This window comes from Mytilus galloprovincialis, chromosome 2, assembly GCF_965363235.1.
Source record: "Mytilus galloprovincialis chromosome 2, xbMytGall1.hap1.1, whole genome shotgun sequence".
NCBI classification, from domain to species: domain Eukaryota; kingdom Metazoa; phylum Mollusca; class Bivalvia; order Mytilida; family Mytilidae; genus Mytilus; species Mytilus galloprovincialis.
The window spans coordinates 72276238-72296515 of record NC_134839.1 but is presented as its reverse complement, the minus strand read 5'-3'; the positions used below and the strand labels follow the sequence as shown (position 1 = coordinate 72296515).

Genomic DNA, 20278 nt, shown 5'->3' with positions numbered 1-20278 from the left:
ACTGATTCTAGGAATTAAACAACAACGTCTATTGTAAACATGTTATGCACGAGCGTACATTGCAAAAAGTATTTTGTTTGTATTCATATGGCTTACGAAAATCGGAAAAGAATAAATTTGATTTCCCCTAATGTTGGCCTCAAGTTCTGTAAACGTTTCTGGCACTGAGATGGATGCAGAATGTCGTCTGCTTGAATGGCATTAAATGGTCCTTCATGGCAAATACGTAAAATCTAAGCACCATGAAAACAATTTAACATTGATCGAGAGATGATAATTCCTTAACAGGAAACGGCGGGTAATTTTACATTGCGTTCTAAAATAAATGTAACTTTGAACGGAACCATGATATTTAACTTGATTAATGGTGTCCCAATGTTTCGCTGCGAAAGATAAAAAAAGCAATGATATAAACTGTAAATTATCAATGTGTAAAAATCCATGAAAGTCAACAGGAAAAGAAAATGATTAACATTAAACAACTAAAAAATAGTTTTTAATCGCAAAACTATGATGTCGAGCAACACGCGAAAATGACAACACCGACATCAGATTTACAAGCGTAACACAAACTAAGCCACGTGTACGGGAAAAGATAATCGTAACAGGCTTCATAACGAATTCTAAGCACATTTCAGAGTTCTAAATAGTATTCCTTTTCATGGCATATTTTTTTTTTATTATTCGTTAAAAAAAACCCCCAACGAAATGGTGCTCGTTGTTTGGTAAAAGCGCAAGAAAAGTACAGGCATTGGCTGATGAATATTACTATACACGAATGCTGACGAGTTCTATACTACCATTGGATAGATGAATTGGCTGGTATGTTTATGGTGATGAAATCCGCGAAGAACCAAGATTTTACTCTCAAAATACAAGAACCTTTATAGCTTAACGATTGAAATGTGTTCCTGTATGATGGGTTAACAATATGATTTAATACAAAATAAGCAACCATTAAACAAATGAGATTGTCAGAGAGGAGCTAATGTCCCTGCTGATATACTCGACTTTTCCATTTCAAAGGGTTTTATATAACTCCCGTAAAATTTGTATCCCTACAGATTATCAAGTTCGTCTGCTGATGTAAAAAAAATCTTAAACAAAATGTAATGTAACTCACAAAGAGAAATGCCAGTGCTAGCATGCTTACACTTACCAAATGAATTACATTTCCAAGGAGTATATATCCATTATAAATAGTTCATCGAATCTGATTTTCAACCTCATCCATTGCGCTGTACAGATATTAGCAATCTTTTAAACCTTAAACAAAAAATATCATTTAAATACAAGGAGAGATGTCGGCAATCGAGCGCTTCATCGGCATTTGCATTTTCCCCGCACTGATTTTCGAGGAGGGAGGACAATATAAAAGTTACATAGATTTAGAGACTTACGCTTTAGATACCCAGCGGTTTTTCAGATTCACCCATTAAATGTTAGATTTTAGAAAGACAGCATGTATCCGTGTACACGTACCTTGCATGTTTGTTTTTTTTTTAACAAACATTGAGTTTATACATTTCGACATATGTTTTAATTTGTAGGTTTCATTGTTATTTCTTTGTTTCAGTTTTTCCTTTATTATTGTTTTTGGTTGTTTGTTTGTTTGGTTTATTTGTGTTTGCTTTTGGTTTGCTTTTTTTTGTATGTCGTTTTGTTGCTTTATTTATGTTTTTTTCTTAATTATTGTTTAAATTTGATTATTTGTTTTTACTTTTGTTTTGATTGCTACTTTGTTTTATTTGGCTTTTGTTATTTTGTTTTTAAGATTGGTTCTTGTTCTGTTCATTGTGTTTTGTTTTTAAGATTGGTTCTTGTTCTGTTCATTGTGTTTTGTTTTTAAGATTGGTTCTTGTTCTGTTCATTGTGTTTTGTTTTTAAGATTGGTTCTTGTTCTGTTCATAGTGTTTTGTTTTTTTGTTCATTTTGTTTTGTTTTTAAGATTGGTTCTTGTTTTGTTCTTTGTGTTTTGTTTGATGTTTAGAATTTCAGTAGTTTCCTTTCCACTGAAGTACAGCAGATTTTTACTATGAAAAGAGGTTTTATGCAAGTTTTAAGTGCTTTGACAAACCCAGTCTTTCAGTTGTTTATCTTCCCGTATAAACCAGCTTGATGTGTTATTCACAAAATGTATAAAATCTTGGTATTGCAAAATGTATGTAACTTTGTTTATATTCAAGTTGCACGCTATTGAACTATTCAGTATTCATCACTATGTAGCGAAATACAAGGAGACGATTTAAGCCACTTTTGATCCTCGAGTTAAACAACTTCACATTTCACTAGCCAGAAGTCCCAAGAAATCGCTTATCGATAAACAAAAAATGTAGAAGAAATCAATGCTTAATTTGTCTATATGTATCAGTAAAATGGAGAGAAGCAGAAAGTTATGATTAACTTCAATGACAAATAGTAAAAACCGCCAGCTTTCGTTATTCATAAGAACAACACGACGGGTGCCACTTCTGGAGCAGGAAGCAACCATTCTCGATAACCTGAGTTCGACCCAGGTTTTAAGTGTTCGTTTTGCTCAATCTTTAGTTTTCAGTGTGGTGTTTTGTTGACTACAGTCTTTTGTCGTTTTATTTTAAGTCATGGTTAGGTGTATTTCTTCGACTCTGTTATTTACAATCTCATTAAAATATAGATCTCGTTCCGACGCTTTGCTTGTGAGCAAATGAACTATATGTCAATCAGATGGAGTTTTTATTGCTCGCTTTGTATCTTCTTTCTCTTAACATAAAAATGTCGTTTGTTTTTCTTACAAAATCATGCTATATTTCCATGTATATCAAACTTCCCCGCGTTTAATGGTATGTATGACATCTCATTTGCACAAATCATGATATAATTAATCTTGGGTTCTAGGACATATCTTTGGGCATTGAAATACAAGTTATTAATGAAGTTGTAAATATGAAAGACATGTGCATTGAAATAAAATGGTCGATACACGAGTTTAAGGACATATTTTATATTTTCAGTTTGCTTTTTTAAATACGAGTCTGTATTTTACCAATAAAAGGAGAAGCCAATGAGGAAGCAACACAACGACACACAACCAAAGGACACTGCAAGTCAAAATAGACAACACCGTACAAAATATTCAACTCTTAATCGTTTGGAGTGAAGTGTGACAGCGACTGTTTGCTAAAAAAAAACAAATGACCCCCATCTTCCCTTTGCTTCCAGTCAAATGTCTCATTATTCACATTTTGGTATGGTTGTCTGATATTTAAGGTGTCTCTGTTCAATTCATTCGAAAAAAAATTTGAAACTGTTGGCAATTTGATGTGAGTGTTTGTTTGAAAGAGAAAATGTATGGCGACCATTCAGATGTATATTTTAGTTTTTAATTGCTGTCTCGTTCACTAAACAGATCTGATATTATTCAAATCCAAACATAGAGGTGTAACCGTTACTCTCTATCCTAATCATCTACCACCTATTGGTGCCATTCAACCACAATATATTGTTTTCTTTTTAAAGTATCAAATAGTAAAAGGGCATTGTTTTACATTTGACATGTCGTGACCTTTTATAACTTACTATGAACGGTATTTTTTTCCTCATTGTTGAATATCAAGAGGCTTACATATACTTTTTTGGTATTTTGTGAATAAGTGTCTCATTAGCAAGCATGCCATATCTTCCTTTTTTAAAGTGACGCAACCGTAAATGTTTATGGACTATATAGGTCGAGTAAACCAGACTTATATAACAGAATCGGAACAACTGAAACCACGCCAAAACCAAAGGCTTATGTTATACATTCAGATTGAGTTTCAATATATTTTAAAAACGACTAAAATGGTATTTGCTCAATTTATTAACATCTTTACAGTTTTTTTTAAATATCAAATGCATTTCATAATGCAATTTCTTTTATGATAAAAGAAAGCATTAAACATAAAATTTGGATTTCATTGACAATAAGAAAACATAAGGCTTAATAATGTAAAGGTAATCATATCTTTAAAACATAAAAATTAATAACTATCTTCATAGAGAATATTAAATATCAACAATAAATGCAAAATAAACAAAAGTACATTTACAAAAATCATGGATCGCTAAGAACTGAATTAAAACGTTAAAAATCAACATTAAATTCACGTTTTACTTTTTTTATTTAACAATAAAAGAGCTCCAAACAGCTGAGAATTCTTTTTTATTTTAACTAGAGGTGAGAATTCTTACGATTTCTATATAATAAGAATTTCCCCTTTTGGAATATAGTTTTTTTGTAAGAAAGCGACCATGATATTGTATGTGTTATGGTTAGTTTATGTCAAAACAACATATACACAATAAAGAAATTATTGAGCGACTTCAATTTCCACCTATGAAATTGAATTGAATTGTTAGCGAGGTAATCTTATCCAATATATAAATACAACTGCACATTTATACAATTCATGGCAAGGAAAATTCAATGCCTTTTTTACTAAAGTAACTTCTACTGGCACATTCACATTTCAGCTAACCGTCCTTTGATTCGGGCCAGCTCGCGCTGTGTAGCTCGCGCTCTTTATCTTCTGAACACTGTCGAGACTAAGCAAGTGATAAATGTCCACATTTAATGTGTATCACAGGCACCGGTCGTCGACGACAACGTTCCAAATATGGCTAGCTCATTCGTCGTTACATAACATTAATAAATTAATAACATTTTTTAGAGACAATTTTATGTTAAACATGATTGTTGATTCATTGGTGGCTGTGCGTACCACGAATGATAATGAGACATAGCTGCCATTCCCGGTCCCATGCTTGGCATAGATGACATCGACATTGTAGACATTGGCATATATGAGTTTGGTGCAGACGACTGGTGCGCACCTGAATTCATTTCCCATGTTGGCTGCGGACTGACAGATGATGATGGTGATGACATCATTGGATGTTGATTATTGTTATGCGATTGTCCGTTTTGTTGTGAGTTTGGCTGTACGTGAGGTGCTGGCGTATCGGAAGGATGCTGAGCGTCTGGTGAAGGTTGTCGATTAGGATGGTTTGGTGACGTCACTGGTGTTTGTACATTGTTCCCAACTTGATTCGTTACTGGTCCAGTTTGCTTCATAATCTTCTTGTACTTTGAACGTCTGTTTTGGAACCAGATTTTGACCTGGAAAGAACAATAAATATTTAAAATTTCGAACAAAATTTAAACATAAGTAAACATTTACCGTGAAAAAGCCATTTCTTAGTCTTAATGATTCAAATTTCCTACTAATATACGAAACAATCACTGAACCTTCTCAAATTTCTAGTAGATTAATTTTCAATCGAGGTCAACAAGTTTAACTTTATAATTAATTATGCATCGTTTAAACGGCGTGCGATGCACCCAACCACCTCCAGTAAACAGTAACGTGTGACTAGCCACTGCCTATAGGGTCCATTAAATTTTCTTTGTATTTCATCCTTTACTGGACTATAATGTTACTGTTTACCCTCCTATAAATATTTGTATGTTTACGTAGCCATCTGTTGTTACTCGGGCAGAGAATATCTGATTCATGAACCTTCGGAATGCAAAAGGTCAAGATGTATTTTATCGTAGATGCAAGCTATGTTTTCTTTCATAAAAAAAAAAATCCGAATAAATGGTCCCTAATATAGAATGCGATAATGTACTCATAAACCAAAGCTTATTAGATAATATAATGAAATGTAAAATTAGATGATATTTATAATTAAATGGATAATTGCTATTTATTTCACCACTTTTGAGCTTTTAATACGTATTCAAATCATTTCTAAATGAAAATTAAGTTTCACTTTTACCATTTAAAATATAACGTTCTCAAATTTTAAGTAATATTTGCAATTAACTAAAAAATCATAAAAAAGACTATCCACTTTATATGCAGTGTTTGATTTGTGAGTCCATTGTACTAACATTATAAAAGACCATTGAAATACGACTGCTTTACGCAAATCAAAGGAGACCTCTTTACTAAACGATTTCTTAAGGACGTCGAACAAAACAGCTTTTTTCTAAGTTTGAGTGATTTTCTTTTATATCTGAAACAGTTTGAATTAGAAATAGGGTGGGCGTGGCGTGTCACTAGTTTTACAATTGCTTTAGACATTCTGCTTGAAGGAAGAGTTGTACATTTCAGTAGAGAAATAGACAATGATATAAAGTTTCAAATTTTCTCAGCGTTCTCATCTGCCCCCTAACTTAATAAGCAATTGAGAATTATTCATAAAAATGAGCATGCATACGGGCCATTTTCATATAAAGTACTTGGAGGTCAAGTTGTTTTTTCAGAAACTTTTCAAGCACGAAGTACAAATCATTAACACCAAATTTCCAAAAAAGTTGGATTTGATAGCATAAAAAGATAATTTTTATACTATCAGAAAACTTTACTAAAGTAAGCCATACAACGTGACCCAAAAGAGTCTTTCAAAAATATACAAGTCGAAGTAAATTCTAACTGCCCTAACTCCTAATCGAGGGGTTATCTGGTAAAGGAAAAGTAACAGTAAAGTTGATATATTAGGATAAGCCTTTCGTTATTCTACACTTAAGGATGTATATTTTATACATGTCAAAATACAAAATGGAAAGAAACATCAATCGATGTTATCATGCTTAGTCGAGGGGTATATAGTCATAAGAAAATTCCAGGTATTATGTCGTTGACTCGGTCCACAAGCACATAACAATAATGTCATCCAAAAACTGCGAATTTTGCTGAAGGGGAAAGTTTTAATGTCTTCTTAATCAACGACTTCGACAAAATTTATCTTCCCACAATCTGATATGAAACGAATTTCACTTCACAGGTAGATTTATATTTAAACTTTCACATGAAGTTGTAAATGACGAAAAAAAGCTTTAATTAAAAAATCAATCGAAGCTTAACGCCATAAAATGTAATAAAAGGAATGTAATGTGTTAACTTTGATTTAAGAACTATCTGTTAAAATATAGACAGCATATGTTTCTATGTGTTATTTATTTCCATTTCGACAAAAATCATGCTAAGATATTGGAAACCGGAAATGCTTCCAAGGGAAATAAGTTCTACAAATAATTAATTAACTTATTTATTGTCCGTATATTTCCTTTTACTATATTTTATTAATTGTTAATCATAAACAGCTTGATACTGTAATATAAATTCAATTAATTTAACTGTTATTTTTAAAGTATTAATGTAACTGACAGTTTTGTGGAAGAGAATTTAATCAGCGGAATACTATTATTATGCAAGTCATTGGAGGAAACAATTATTATTCTTATGTGAATTTAATCATAATCGGGATTTAACAGCCAACAAAAACATTATTCCGATAAAAAAAAAAGACAGCATTTGATATGTTATTTTATTTTAATTTCAAAAATGTATTTTTACAACACAATCCTTTTGGCATTATTTTGATGTCTAGGTGGTCACAAATACAGTAAATTTGTGTTCCTGCTTCCCCTTTATAATTCTGTAGACCTTCAGATTTTATACTTGATATTTTCCTGAATACAAATGGTTGTTCATATTTATTAAAGTCTTTACAGATGGTCGTCCACGGTTTTACATCTGCTTGACGAGGCAGAATGGATGTATTGAACACATTTTACGATCGTCTTGTTGATTTTAAGCAGTTCATCGTTCAGCCATTAAAGTAAAGATTTAAACTAACAAGCTATTTAGGAACATAACAGATTAAACGGAGAATATGGGAAAGAGAGATTAGACCGATGATTTCTCCATTGTGCTCTCCCAGCTTGACACGGCAGACACTCGACTGACAAAACGTTGGGGTGGGAGGGGAGAAGTCATTTCCTGTGTGATGTGGGGACCGCCCCGTCGTCAGTTACGTTGAGGTCCCGACAGGGAAATTCATCAACCAAGTGAAATAATTAAAATCATAAATCATTATTGTGGATTTTCAATAGATTTTTTGTAATTCGAGATGAGAAACTTTTGTTTGTGTTTTCCTTTAATGTCATATGCCTTAAGTGTCAGATTTTTACCGAAATGAATTAACGCAATTTTTCATCAAGCTAATCTTTACTGCTTCGAAATGTAAACCAAAGCATATGGAATACAGTTTCTTTTGACTGATATGATAAACAATTGCGAAATAACCAAAGTTCATCGAATTTTATTAATTTGCTATATTTCTTGCCTCACACAAAAACCTGACCAAATGGTAATCTTTTGACAATATAGATTATTATCATAAAACGTCATTTCTTAAATAATGAAAATTAATACGTTTTCTTTACATCAATCATTTAACTAATTGTTTTAAAAAGAAAACAAAATAATTGACCTGTTAAAACTATGGCTTTTATCTTCTAATGTAACATTCAAAAGTACAAGGTGGAACGATCTTTTCGTAAATAATATTGTAGCAGTTGTTTTAAAGGGTACAAAAAGAAAAGGGGGAAAACGAGTATAACACTGGTCTGGTCCCTGGGAAATAAATATGGGTTTTAACATTTCCACAAGTGGTAAAATATTCCCCCCCCCCTTACAGTTAAACCAATAATTCGGTATTTTAACCCGTTTTCAAATAAGCTTTTGCTTCTAAATAATTGAAGAAAATTATCCAGGTAAATTATATTAAGCTCACGTCTATCAGTATACTTCATACCATACATCTCCTTTTATTTATTTTTTGATAGTTAGAACATCAAAATAAAATGTGTGGCGTAAAACGAGAACCTAAAACCTGACAAGTTATGGCCCTAGTATCTGAATAATAATCGACTAATTTCCGTACGTGAATTGTTTTCGTGAAATGATATACATTTTATACCCAGGAATTAAATTTCATACCTTTTCTTTCCTTTATATCATGATTTATATTAATGCACATTTTTCAAGTGTGAACATGGCCGTCTTCTGGCCTTAAAGGCCTATCTTGTTAAGCTAATATTTCACCCACAAAGATACCCCAAACACTTCTAGTTTGAATTGAATTCTTTAAAGATGTATCACATCTATATTTTAGATTGTGTACTAAATTAAATAATGTGGGGCATTGCGGGTATATTATACCCGATCGTTTTCTGAATCAAAAGCATGATACATTTTCCCACACTTAAGTATGTAGTTACAATGAATAAGTTTTATAGTTTTATTTTCTCTTATACATTTTATATCTTTCCTCTAATCAATGGACCACAGGATGATTTGAATACATTTCAACTAGTAATAAAATATTTCGTTTTTTTCAGATGGTTGTGATTCATTCTTTGCTCCAATGTTTTAAATGTTCATTATAAGGAATGTAATATATATAAAAAAAAAAATAATGCACATCTCGGGGTATCAGAGTCTTAAATAACGAAATAACATTACAATAAGGTATTCTTTAAAAGGATCCCGGAAAACAATACGGAATGAGATTTTTTAAATTTAGACTCGGTATTGTTTTGTTTTTATATGTCTTTACAAATCTGTGACGTCTTCGCATGTTAGCAATTGGAATCCCCAACTACATTCTAAATAGTTAACATCCTGCTGTATTTCCCTGTCGAGAGGTGCCTTATAACAAGATATTTTGATAATACCAATTAATTTATCGATATAAGGCAATATCAGCAATTCCTAATGCGTGTTCTTTGGACCATTGGGATTCATTGATTTGATAATGCTAATTGACCGCATACAATCAGATTTGGTCTCTTAACATAATGAAAAGGCTTATTTTCAAGATTTTATTTCTCTGAAGAAGAAAAACGCCAAAGAAGGTAAAGAGGAAGAAACCGTTACTTGTCAAGAAACTATCTGAGGCAATCTGAATTATTTTTTTTTTCGCAAAATATATGCTGATAAAAAATTGCATTTAATCTGTTTTCTGAATTATTTTATTGCATAAAAGCTGATAAAAATGCATTCAATTTTGAAGACCAATCAAAACAAATGAATACTAACGCAACATTTCCGTTAACAGGAGAACCAAAGTCGGAACCAATCAGGGTTATTGTTCCGATTTACCTTGTTTTAGTGTCAATCAATTTGGCATTCATGACAGGCCTTCGGCTAATTTCGTACCTTCTCTGAATACTTACAATGAGACAAGGGTATTTAGCAATAGAAACTTTGCCCGAGGAACCGTTAATCAAATAAAATATTATAAATTGAAAATCCCGAAGAAAGATTATGATCGTTCGTTTGTTTTTCATGTATTTTTTATCTTTTAATAATTGTAATCTTGTAATTACAGATTGATAAACACCTATACGTATTGAAATTACATACTAATGGCCAGAGGCAACGATGGAAGATATGTCAACTAGATTTCTATTCCATGAGAAGTGAATTAATTGATACTCGGCAAATGACCTTTTAAATTTATACAGTTGTTTGAAAAGACTTTGTTGCTTTTGATACAATCCTCAGTAAGGTCAACATTTTCAAATTTGACAATATAATATTGAAAGAGAATGAAAGTTTAAGTAAGAATAAAATTTTAGTAAACAAAAGTACATATAGTGCTACTCCAGGAATACAGATGAACTAAAACCGTATACATGTACAAACAATAGCCAATGTTTCTTGTTAAGAAATCGACACCGGACAGCCTTAACTATGATAACTTTGCTCATAAATTTGCAATCATTTGTAGTCTGCGTACAACTGCAGTATGTAAAATCTTGAAAATGCTTTGTTAGATTTTCTGTTTGTTGATGTAAAAGTATAACAATTTTAGAAATTCTTATTCAAAAAGCAAAAAGTTTGCATGTTACACGTTGTAGTTACAACAATAACTATCATTTAATCGTCAGTGCTATCGTTCATTTTAAAACAATAACTACTTTATAATAAGCATTTTCTTTAAACACAACCGTAAATGTGATTTATTCAATTAGAGAAAATAATAGATAATTTCACTAAATTTCCTTATGATTAAAAAAAATAACACCACTTTTCTCCATGAAATCAATACAAATATGTTCGAACAGATACTTTGTAACATGGAATAAGGAGAATTTGGCCTACACTGCGTATTTTTCTTGTCAAATAAATAAGCCACTTTATGTTTACAGCATCTTATCAAAGATTATTATGAAATTTTAAGCATCAGCGTGCTTGCTGATTGTGTATAATCATGTATTATTTTCTTTGGGTCTAAACTGATTATTTAGGGTAATTTCCCAGGTAAATGCTGTTCTTAGAACCCTAATTAAGATAATTTCATCCCTAAAATTGTTTAATTTCGGTAGAATTTAAGTAAATTGATGGCAAAACGCTGGATATATAAATCGGAGTTTGGAGAACAGCTACAGTTGAAAATTTTGGGCCTGAAACTTATAAAGTAAAAAAGGTGTGCTAAAGTTACAGAAATATAATTAGATTGAATTCGACTTTCAGACATGGAATTTATTCGGACAAATATTTTAAGGAAAACTATTTGTGGGATTTTCTAACAATTTCCGTATAAGGTAAATGAAGAAATATTTTGAATTTACATTTTGATACAAAAAAATTACTTTACAATAAAATAAATAAAAATATTCTTCAAGCATTGAAACCTTTATTGTAAGCCAGATATTTTTTCGTCTGTTGTAAAGTTAATAATTAGCACTAGACTTTTTTCAAAATCATTTCAAAACTTCAACTATAATTTTGTTTGATAATATAGCAAAAGCAGAAACACTAACCTGAGTTTGTGTTAGGCCGAGGGATGCTGCTAATTCTGCTCTCTCGGGTAATGCAAGGTACTGCGTTCTCTGAAATCTTCGGTTTAACTGTTGTAGCTGAAGACTGGAGTATATGGTCCTGGGTTTCCTCATCTTTTTACCCTTTCCATTAATACGTAGTTCCTCTATCTGAGACTTGTCTATAGACATAAAAAATAAATCTTCAGTTGCTATAAACAGAAATGTTGCTAAGATAAAATGAAGGAATAAACAATATCAAACAAAGTAAAAATAAGATAAAAATATCAATATTACAGGATATTTTACTACAATTTTGAGATATAAAAACATTGACAAGGAAATATTTAGAAATTTAAAATATAAAGTTGTTCAACTAAATCTTGCTTCTGGGAGTTTGTGTGCTGATTTTTGTTTTTATTTATACATTATATTCCCAAAATTGAAATTGTTAAAATTTTACACCTAGGATAGGATTTCCAATTGAACAATATCTCCTTGAATCCATCTTTATTAAATTTTAAACACTCCATTATAAATTTTTCCAAGTGTTTGCAATTAAAACATTATAATTAATATATTAATTTCAATGGGGTATGATACTATTTCTAAATTTTAAATAAGCTTCGTCTTAAGTAGCAATAGTGAAATATTATTTGTGACAGTTTTCCATTTTACTCATTGTCCCGTGCCAAACAGGTAAAGGCACACAAATTTTACAATGTTCATTTTTGTGATATATTAACACTGCATTTCAATATATAGTGTCAATTTAACAAATGCACTCATTTTCGCCCTTTTAAGCTATTCTTTGCCATTTTTAAAACATGTTTATTTAAAAAAAATAAATGAAATAAATGATTTATTTTCCGTCATTCAATATCATAGAAAAGAAAAATATTGCAATGATCTTCCTTAAAAAATAAAGTTGCGACATTAAACATACTTTAAGATTCTTGTTTATCGCTTAAAATCTTTACGTTTGATGTCGTTTAATTACTTTGAAAATTTTATTTAAATCGGAAAATCTAAAGGTTTGATTTCTCAATTTTCGTCGAGAAAATACTATTATCAAACCCTTTGCTAGGACTTTTTTTTAATGTTGTGATCATTGGTCGTGAAATAGTTGTATTCATTAGAAACTTCCGACATGTTCGTTTCTTTTGTTTAAACTCATGGTTAAAAGATCAACAACGTTCTATTGAGATGTGATCATGATTTAAGGAGAGACCGTTTTATAAACACAACCTTGAAATAAACAAGAGAAACATACATGTCAAAAATACAACACTGTTCTTTTACTATAACCGCTATACGGTGGGCGTAAAGTGGCATGGCCGATTCGTCATGTATACAATTGATTTCATACAATCATTTTATGCATTGAGAAAAAAATACTGTAGAATAAATACAAACATAAGTTTTACTTACCATCTCTTGGAGGTGAAGGACTTTGGTGGTAATGTGGCATTGGAAACGGATGACCTGCAGGTGGCTGATACCCAGAGGGTGACATAGAGTTCATATGAAATGGATACCCAAGTGATCGTGCATGTTGAGGATTAGAGAATATACTGTCTCCATGTTGTCCCGAATGTGGATGTCCTTGGTACAGAGAACGGTTAGGGTATGCTGGGTGAGTCATTCCGTGGGGCATACCCTGCTGTTGTTGTAGATCCATGAATGCTGACTTGCCACCCATTTCCTGGTCGAGACCCTCAGGTCCACCAACATTCAACATCTTATAATCGTTATATTGGTGAATATCCAGATTTCAGGATATGATACACAACTTCAAAAATTTGTTGATGGTTGTTCAATGTTCGTGATCGAAATTCGATTTCAAGTTGTCAAAATGAGCTTGGCATCAATAACAAAGTTCGGTACACAGTAATGTTGACTGTAGTTATTAAGGGTAATTTTAGATAAATAGTCCTATACCCGGTGATCAACTACTCTCATTCTCTATGCAAGAGCGCTATTAAATGTTATTACTTTCAGAATAAACCTTGTATTTAAATCTGTGAACACGACCCAAAACTTATTTAGTCTATTCATCAGCTGTAGTTAACCCCGCCTATTTATGTTAATATTGAATATGATTGGTCCGTTCCGTCTGAGTTGACATTTATACACGAGTCAGTCGAGTAATTTAGAAGTAATAGTACTCTAATAAAGAAAGTCAGAAAAACTCATGGTTTAAACAAACAAAAATCAACGTTAATTAAATTTGAAAGCAGTGTTAAATACACATGTTATTTTACACAATGGTTACACTTGAGTGGCTTTACTTCACGGGTAGATAGCTAATCAAATCAATGAAAAGGTAAAAAGTATTTTTGATTTAGAATTTAATTAACAGTCATTGTTTTGTCTTTAGCAAATTCATTGCAAGAATAAAAAAATTACAAAGACATTTTTTGTTGAAAATTCTCAGCGTGGATTTTCGTACCATATATTTAAATAATTGTGTAAAAACTTTGCTACCAGGCGCAGACACCTTTCACAAAATTAAGGCGCCAATACCTGACCAAACTTTCTTTATATTTTTTTCCTGTGAGTTTTTTCTCTCGGTTTCATTTAAAAGTTTATTTATTTGCCGCTTATAATAACGTGGGAAAACGAATTGATACAAAAATAATAGTAATAGTTTATATCTTTTAAAATTCAAATATTTATACATAAATCTCTATACATAAAAACTGTTATTTCTTTTATTTGAATTGGCAATTTCTTTTTAAATATTTTTTTTAGAAACAATAACCGAAGAACAATAAAAAATTAGTATTATAAATTAAAAAGAGGCATTCCTTATAATTTAATCTTTGAACGGCGATAAGAATCAATGCACTATGAAAATATAATAAATGAAAGAAAATTTTCTTCAAGCAAAAAATCTCAAAACTTGTGACAATCACGTATTTGTTTAAAATCCAAAACAATGTTAAATTGCCTCTTCTACATTGTTTGAAAATGCACAAACAATGGTTAGGTTTAATTATATATTAATGATACTTTGGTCTAACCCATAACTATAAGGGTAGTTCATAAAATTAATGCGTATTTCAAACTTGTTTTTCTGAAATCAAATGAAAACATGTTAATATTTGAAATTTTATTTATCCGTTCATCTATTTTGTTTTGTATTGTCTACTTTCTCTATCTCTCTTAGGTATTTATTTATTTAAATAAAAATAAACATAATATTTCTAAATAATAATTTATATTGTTTTAGCTCTTTCATGTGGCGTATATTGTGTATTTCGCTCGAGCGGTTTTTTAAGTGATACTTGAATTGGGTACTTGACTATTTTCATTTCATAAAATGGTTTGTAAATGTCTTCTAATTACCCGGTAATAACCTGTGATTAACGGGTTCAATGATAACTCAATCACACTCGAATCCACCGGGACGATTTACATAGCGGTTTTATAATAACATATTTAGGAGTTTATTTAATAAGATATTAACGTAAAAAGTGTCATAATCTATTAAAAATCCTGTTATTTTTGAATTACATTTATAAAATAAAAATACAGATAATAACACGGTTTTAGACAAGCTTAACTACTATTTTCCTAGACCCGAGAGGATTATTATTTAGAATAGAGGATAAATTACCAATGTTTGGATAAATTATATGGTTATGTGTATTTGCTTTATTGTGCAGCTTTACAAATGGACTTCGGATGATGCATTAATGCAAACACGCAAACTGGATAATTGAAAAATTGAGAAAGCAGAGTAAATAAGGAATAAAGCTTGTTAAAAGATATAGCATGCAACATAATTCAAGAAAACGAATCAACTCCCATAGTGTCCCTTAATATAAATTATAGTTGAAAGAAACCATACTTATGAATGTCTTGTCGTACGCTCATTTTAGCTCTATTCCTATGAGGTGAAAATTAAATGATAGAAAAATAGAATACGTATATTGTTCAACATTACTTTAAAGTAAAACTTATTATTCATTCCATCTAATTCAGAGATGTAAGTTAAATATATATGTTAAAATTAGTAGAATTTTTTTTTTAAGTTATCATTTAAAAATATACATAGATCTGTCGCAATTTTCTATTCTCGATTCCGTACACAAAAATCTAACATTTGGAAGAGCTGCTTATATATGTTAAACATGATTTTGTAATAGAAACAGAGCTTTACCATATCAATCACATCAAAAACTCATAAGGAGTAGAACATTGAAAATGTTCTGTAAGTAAACCATAAGCATTTTTTCGCGCACTTCCTAATAAAATTTTTAATCAAATAAAGGAAAAATTACATGGGCAGGTATAAACTTTTCAATAAATGAATAAAATATGAAAAAAATGCAGTAACTTTTCATCAAGTTACACAGCAATATCAGAAAAAAAGGGTGTGAATTTTTAAGCCTGTGCCATTCCCACAATTCTTTGGCAATGATGAATTTCTTTCTTTTCAGTAAATTATTGCTTTAAAAAGGCACATCTAAGTTATCATTTTTATAATTATATTTGTTGTTCAGTTATTTCATTAAAATGCAAAAATAAATCTTTACTTAATTTGTTCAAATCGTTTTTTTTTTTTTTTTTTTTTTTTTTTTGTGTAGATACAATTCATCGATCAATTTTTAAAAGCATTTTTTAGAAACAGAATTACAAAGTGCACTCACTCAGAATTAAAAAAAAGCAGAATTAGATTATAACAATACATATATGAATATATATGTTTTTGACATATTGTCCTTGTCATTCTTTAAAAGAAATTTTATGGAAAATTCATCATTGAATCATTTTTTAAAGGAAAAATTGAATGATAAAAATTTATCATTTAGAAAAAATATGCTAGATAGTGTATACATTTTAAAAAAAACTTCATCTTTCTGTTATGGTTGCTTAAAATCATTTTATTACAAAAATATAAATTATTTACTTTTTGATTTTTATCAGTGTTGTATGTTGACTTTTTTGTATCAGTTTAAAATCTAATCGATAATCGATTAAAAGATAGTAAACACCAAGTATTGTAATTTCTAATAGTTTACGGATTTATGGTTTTTGAAATAAAACACCAGATCGTAGTATTTGATTAAATTTCAATCGAAAAAATAACTTTGAACAAGTGGCAACTAGTTTTTCTAATTTTTTTCATGTTCTTTGTTGCTAGTTTTTTGTGATTTCATTTCGAACATAATATTTCAATGAATACATTTTGATTGAAGGTTTGACACCGAATGTTCAATAAAATATAATCATATGTTTAGACTTATGAATAAACAATGTATCGCAAGCCACAATTTCCGAAGTTTTATAAAACCAGCAATTGTAAGGTTTTTATTGACTCTTATATACCTCGTTTATAATGGATGATTTGAGGTATTATTCTTATTACCACCAATGCGAATTTACCCATTTTCAAAAGCACAAATAGTGTTCAAGTTTATGAATCTAAACTTTTAAGTTATATCAAAATGTACATAAAAAAGTAAGTCGTATGTAAAATTAATTTAATCACATGTCTCAAACTCTGTTAAAGTGACAAAGTTTCAATGTTGTAACATAAATCTTGCGCCCACTTTAGTAACTTCGATCAGTCTAAAGCTTTGGTACGGTTTATTTTTTTATCGTTTTTTATTCTTTGAGATAGACAAAATCAGCTGACCTTCTAGGTTTCCCTTTTACTTGTTACAATATACACCATTTAGTATGTTACAACTCCAAATACAACTGACGAGGAGGGGCAATAATTGTTTAACGAAAGGTATATTTTAAAGCCTAGTTGGCTGAGTAGTTTAATCTGGACATAGTGCATGCGGTGTTGTTACTATGTCACAAAAGCAGAGTTTCGAATCCCGTTTACGGAAGACAAAAATGCTTACTCAAATTGCAAAACTCCCATTGTTTGGCTTTAATTCTGACGAAGACTATATACATTATGATATAAGATCCGTGATACTTTCTGTCAATTTTTTTCATATTTTTTTTCAACTCGGATTCAGTAAGAGCTTGACGTATATTGTATAAACACATGTAAATATGTCTATTGTCGAATACTGCATGTCTTTGGTTATTTGGGTCCTTGAATGGTCAAATTGATGTATACTCCAAATTATACATTCATCATCCGTCCTATGATATACTTTAAAACTGTCCTTGCATATATGTCTTGGACTGTAAATCAACGCTTTATAATTATATATAGTGCTAATCACGAAGGCCTGAAGACTGTCATATCATAGTAAAAATGAAAATAAGAGGATAAAATAAAGAAATTTACACCATAAATAGAGCCTCATTATTGATCTATCATTAATTTAAACCGTAGAAGAAGAAACCAGTCCGACAAGTACACGTACACCCACCATAATAATTCTGACATCCATTCTATGGAGAATACAACATAAACTGATAGACAAGACAAATACCACATTAAAAGAAGAAAGGTCCATGTAAAACACAATAAATTATCAATCTAATTCCGAATGAAATTACTCTGACTGTCCTAAGACATGTTTTCGATGTCTTAACTTTACGACATATATACATTTGAGGACAAATACATATACTAACTTCAGACTCTTTCAAATCTTCACCAAAGATTACCATATGTTATACAACCATATCAAGATATGTCCTTAGTGCCGTAGACTCTGCGTCCTTGATTATACAATAGATTCATATTTCTCTCTTTTGTTCCAAAAGTGTCTGTCCATTCAAGAACAGTTTATTTTCAGTATTGCCAAAAACACACAGTTGTCTTTCAACTTTCTGCATGTGTGTGGTTTGTTTAACATTGTAATAGAAGCGGGAATTCATCTTTCCAACACTATTTTCTTGTACGTTTTAAATAAGAATGACATTTGAGTTAATCTTCTTTAGTCAGCTGTCAAACGTCACATGACTAAAACATGACGGCGACGCTGGATGGCGGATAGAGTGACGTCGTGGAGATGTTTTAATTCAATAGAAAATGCCATTTTAGATGTGTGCATTTTCTAATGATGCGTCAGAAATGAAAAAGAATAAGATTTAGTATCTTAGGTTCATTCACCTACCATCTCAAATTTCTACAAAATGATTGATCCATTTTTGTTATAGATACTATTTATATTATACATTCTCTCTTCCTCGTTATTTCATTTGTAAAAACATTGTATACAAATTACATAATCCTAAACTTGTGATATATTTCTACATTTCTCGTCATAAGTAATAGCTACAGACTCTTCAAATAAACTCTAACGATTTTAAAAATACCATAGCCAAAAAACTGGCACAACCACCCCCATCCCGTCTCCTAAAAACAACGTAAACAAATTAAACCAAAAGAAAGGGGTTACATTTACATAGAATAGCCATTCTAAAGTAAAATGTTGTAAAAGACATGATATTTTCTAGTGCTGGTTAGTACTTGATATGATAGGGGCATTAGTTCATAAGCGGAAAGCACTTTCTGTTGCATTGAATACATATAAGTAAAAATACAAATGGATTGACAACGGCATAAAACTTTACAAATAGAAAGCCAACACTGACATATATAGATGATTTTAGTTTTAAGGTTTACTGAAAAACATATATGTTTATGAATATTAAATAAGCCATTTAAGGATGTATTTATGTGTGTCAATTTTCAGACAGACACAATCATTCTATTATATTTCAAAACCATTCCAATGGTACCAGTAAGTCAGAAGACAAATGTTAATTGTCATAATTGATGAAATAACAACCAATTTTAGGAGAAAATCAAGCAAAATTGAAATCCTATTTTACGTATACTGACATGACATTTTGTTTATCATTAATATCTGACAGCTATGGTATTTAACTAAATAGACAGGACAGGATCCTCAATCACAAATATGAGCAATGACCGTCATTACTTTTTTTTCTGGAAAAGTACATCGTGGTTCGGAAATGTTTATGTCACAGTTTCCATGACTTTCTTTGTCAACAATCGTGACAAATTTGTGTGACATTCCACTCTTAATGATAGTCAAACCACGCACAATATAATTAACGGAGATTTGGCGTACACGCCAATGGGAAAACAACATAACGACACAACACCATACTAAATGACATCTTCTTTTATATAGATGAGACCGTTGGTTTTTCCAGTTTGAATGGTTTTACACTAGTCATTTCTGGGGCCCTTTATAGCTTGCTGTTCGATGTGAGCCGAAGCTCCGTGTTGAAGACCGTGCCTATAATGGTTTACTTTTACAAATTATGAATTGGATGGAGAGTTGTCTCATTGGCATGCACTCATAACGCATCTTCTTATATCTATCACCTGATGAACATACAGTCTTCAGAAATAGACAGAGGTGTACACAATACCTGAAGTTTTAAATTGTTAAAAAGTCTAGTTGGGTCTAGAATATCAGAAACTATCCAAGATCAGCCATCCATATCAAACATGTTAAAATTCAATTAAAGACAGCAATACAATCGAGGTTCCTGACTTTGCAGAGGCATAAGTGCACATTGGAAGGCTAATAAGAATTTATGAGATTTCACCCCTTCCTAAACGCGGCCATCGGAATGAAAAAAATGTTTCGAAAAGAACGTTTATTTAAATAAGCACATGGAAAGCACTTCATTTTTAAATAATGGTATAATAGATAAAATTAAAACACACACACAAGTACA

At 30.9% G+C, this 20278-nt stretch overlaps 1 protein-coding gene across 2 annotated transcripts; it reads right to left on the bottom strand.

Moving 5' to 3' along the window:
- Nucleotides 1-3819: 3819 nt before the first annotated feature.
- Nucleotides 3820-13681, bottom strand: LOC143064319 (homeobox protein Dlx1a-like). 2 transcript variants are annotated; one of them, XM_076237066.1, is made up of 3 exons: nucleotides 13067-13681; nucleotides 11639-11847; nucleotides 3820-5134 (listed from the first exon to the last, which is right to left on the bottom strand). In XM_076237066.1, exons 1-3 carry the CDS (start codon nucleotides 13374-13376, stop codon nucleotides 4694-4696), a joined length of 960 nt encoding a protein of 319 aa, XP_076093181.1. In that variant the 5' UTR covers nucleotides 13377-13681; the 3' UTR covers nucleotides 3820-4693. The 2 variants fall into 2 exon arrangements, with proteins under 2 accessions (XP_076093181.1, XP_076093182.1); XM_076237067.1 differs by having other exon boundaries at nucleotides 11639-11817; nucleotides 13067-13667.
- Between the last annotated feature and the right edge of the window lie 6597 nt (nucleotides 13682-20278).

Coding starts and splice junctions, on each gene's coding strand:
- LOC143064319 (XM_076237066.1), bottom strand. CDS start 13,376: ATGTTGAATGTTGGTGGACCTGAGGGTCTCGACCAGGAAATGGGTGGC. Junction 11,848..13,066: donor TCCTTCACCTCCAAGAGATG/GTAAGTAAAACT, acceptor TTCTGTTTATAG/CAACTGAAGATTTATTTTTT. Junction 5,135..11,638: donor TCGGCCTAACACAAACTCAG/GTTAGTGTTTCT, acceptor TGTTCTTTCCAG/GTCAAAATCTGGTTCCAAAA.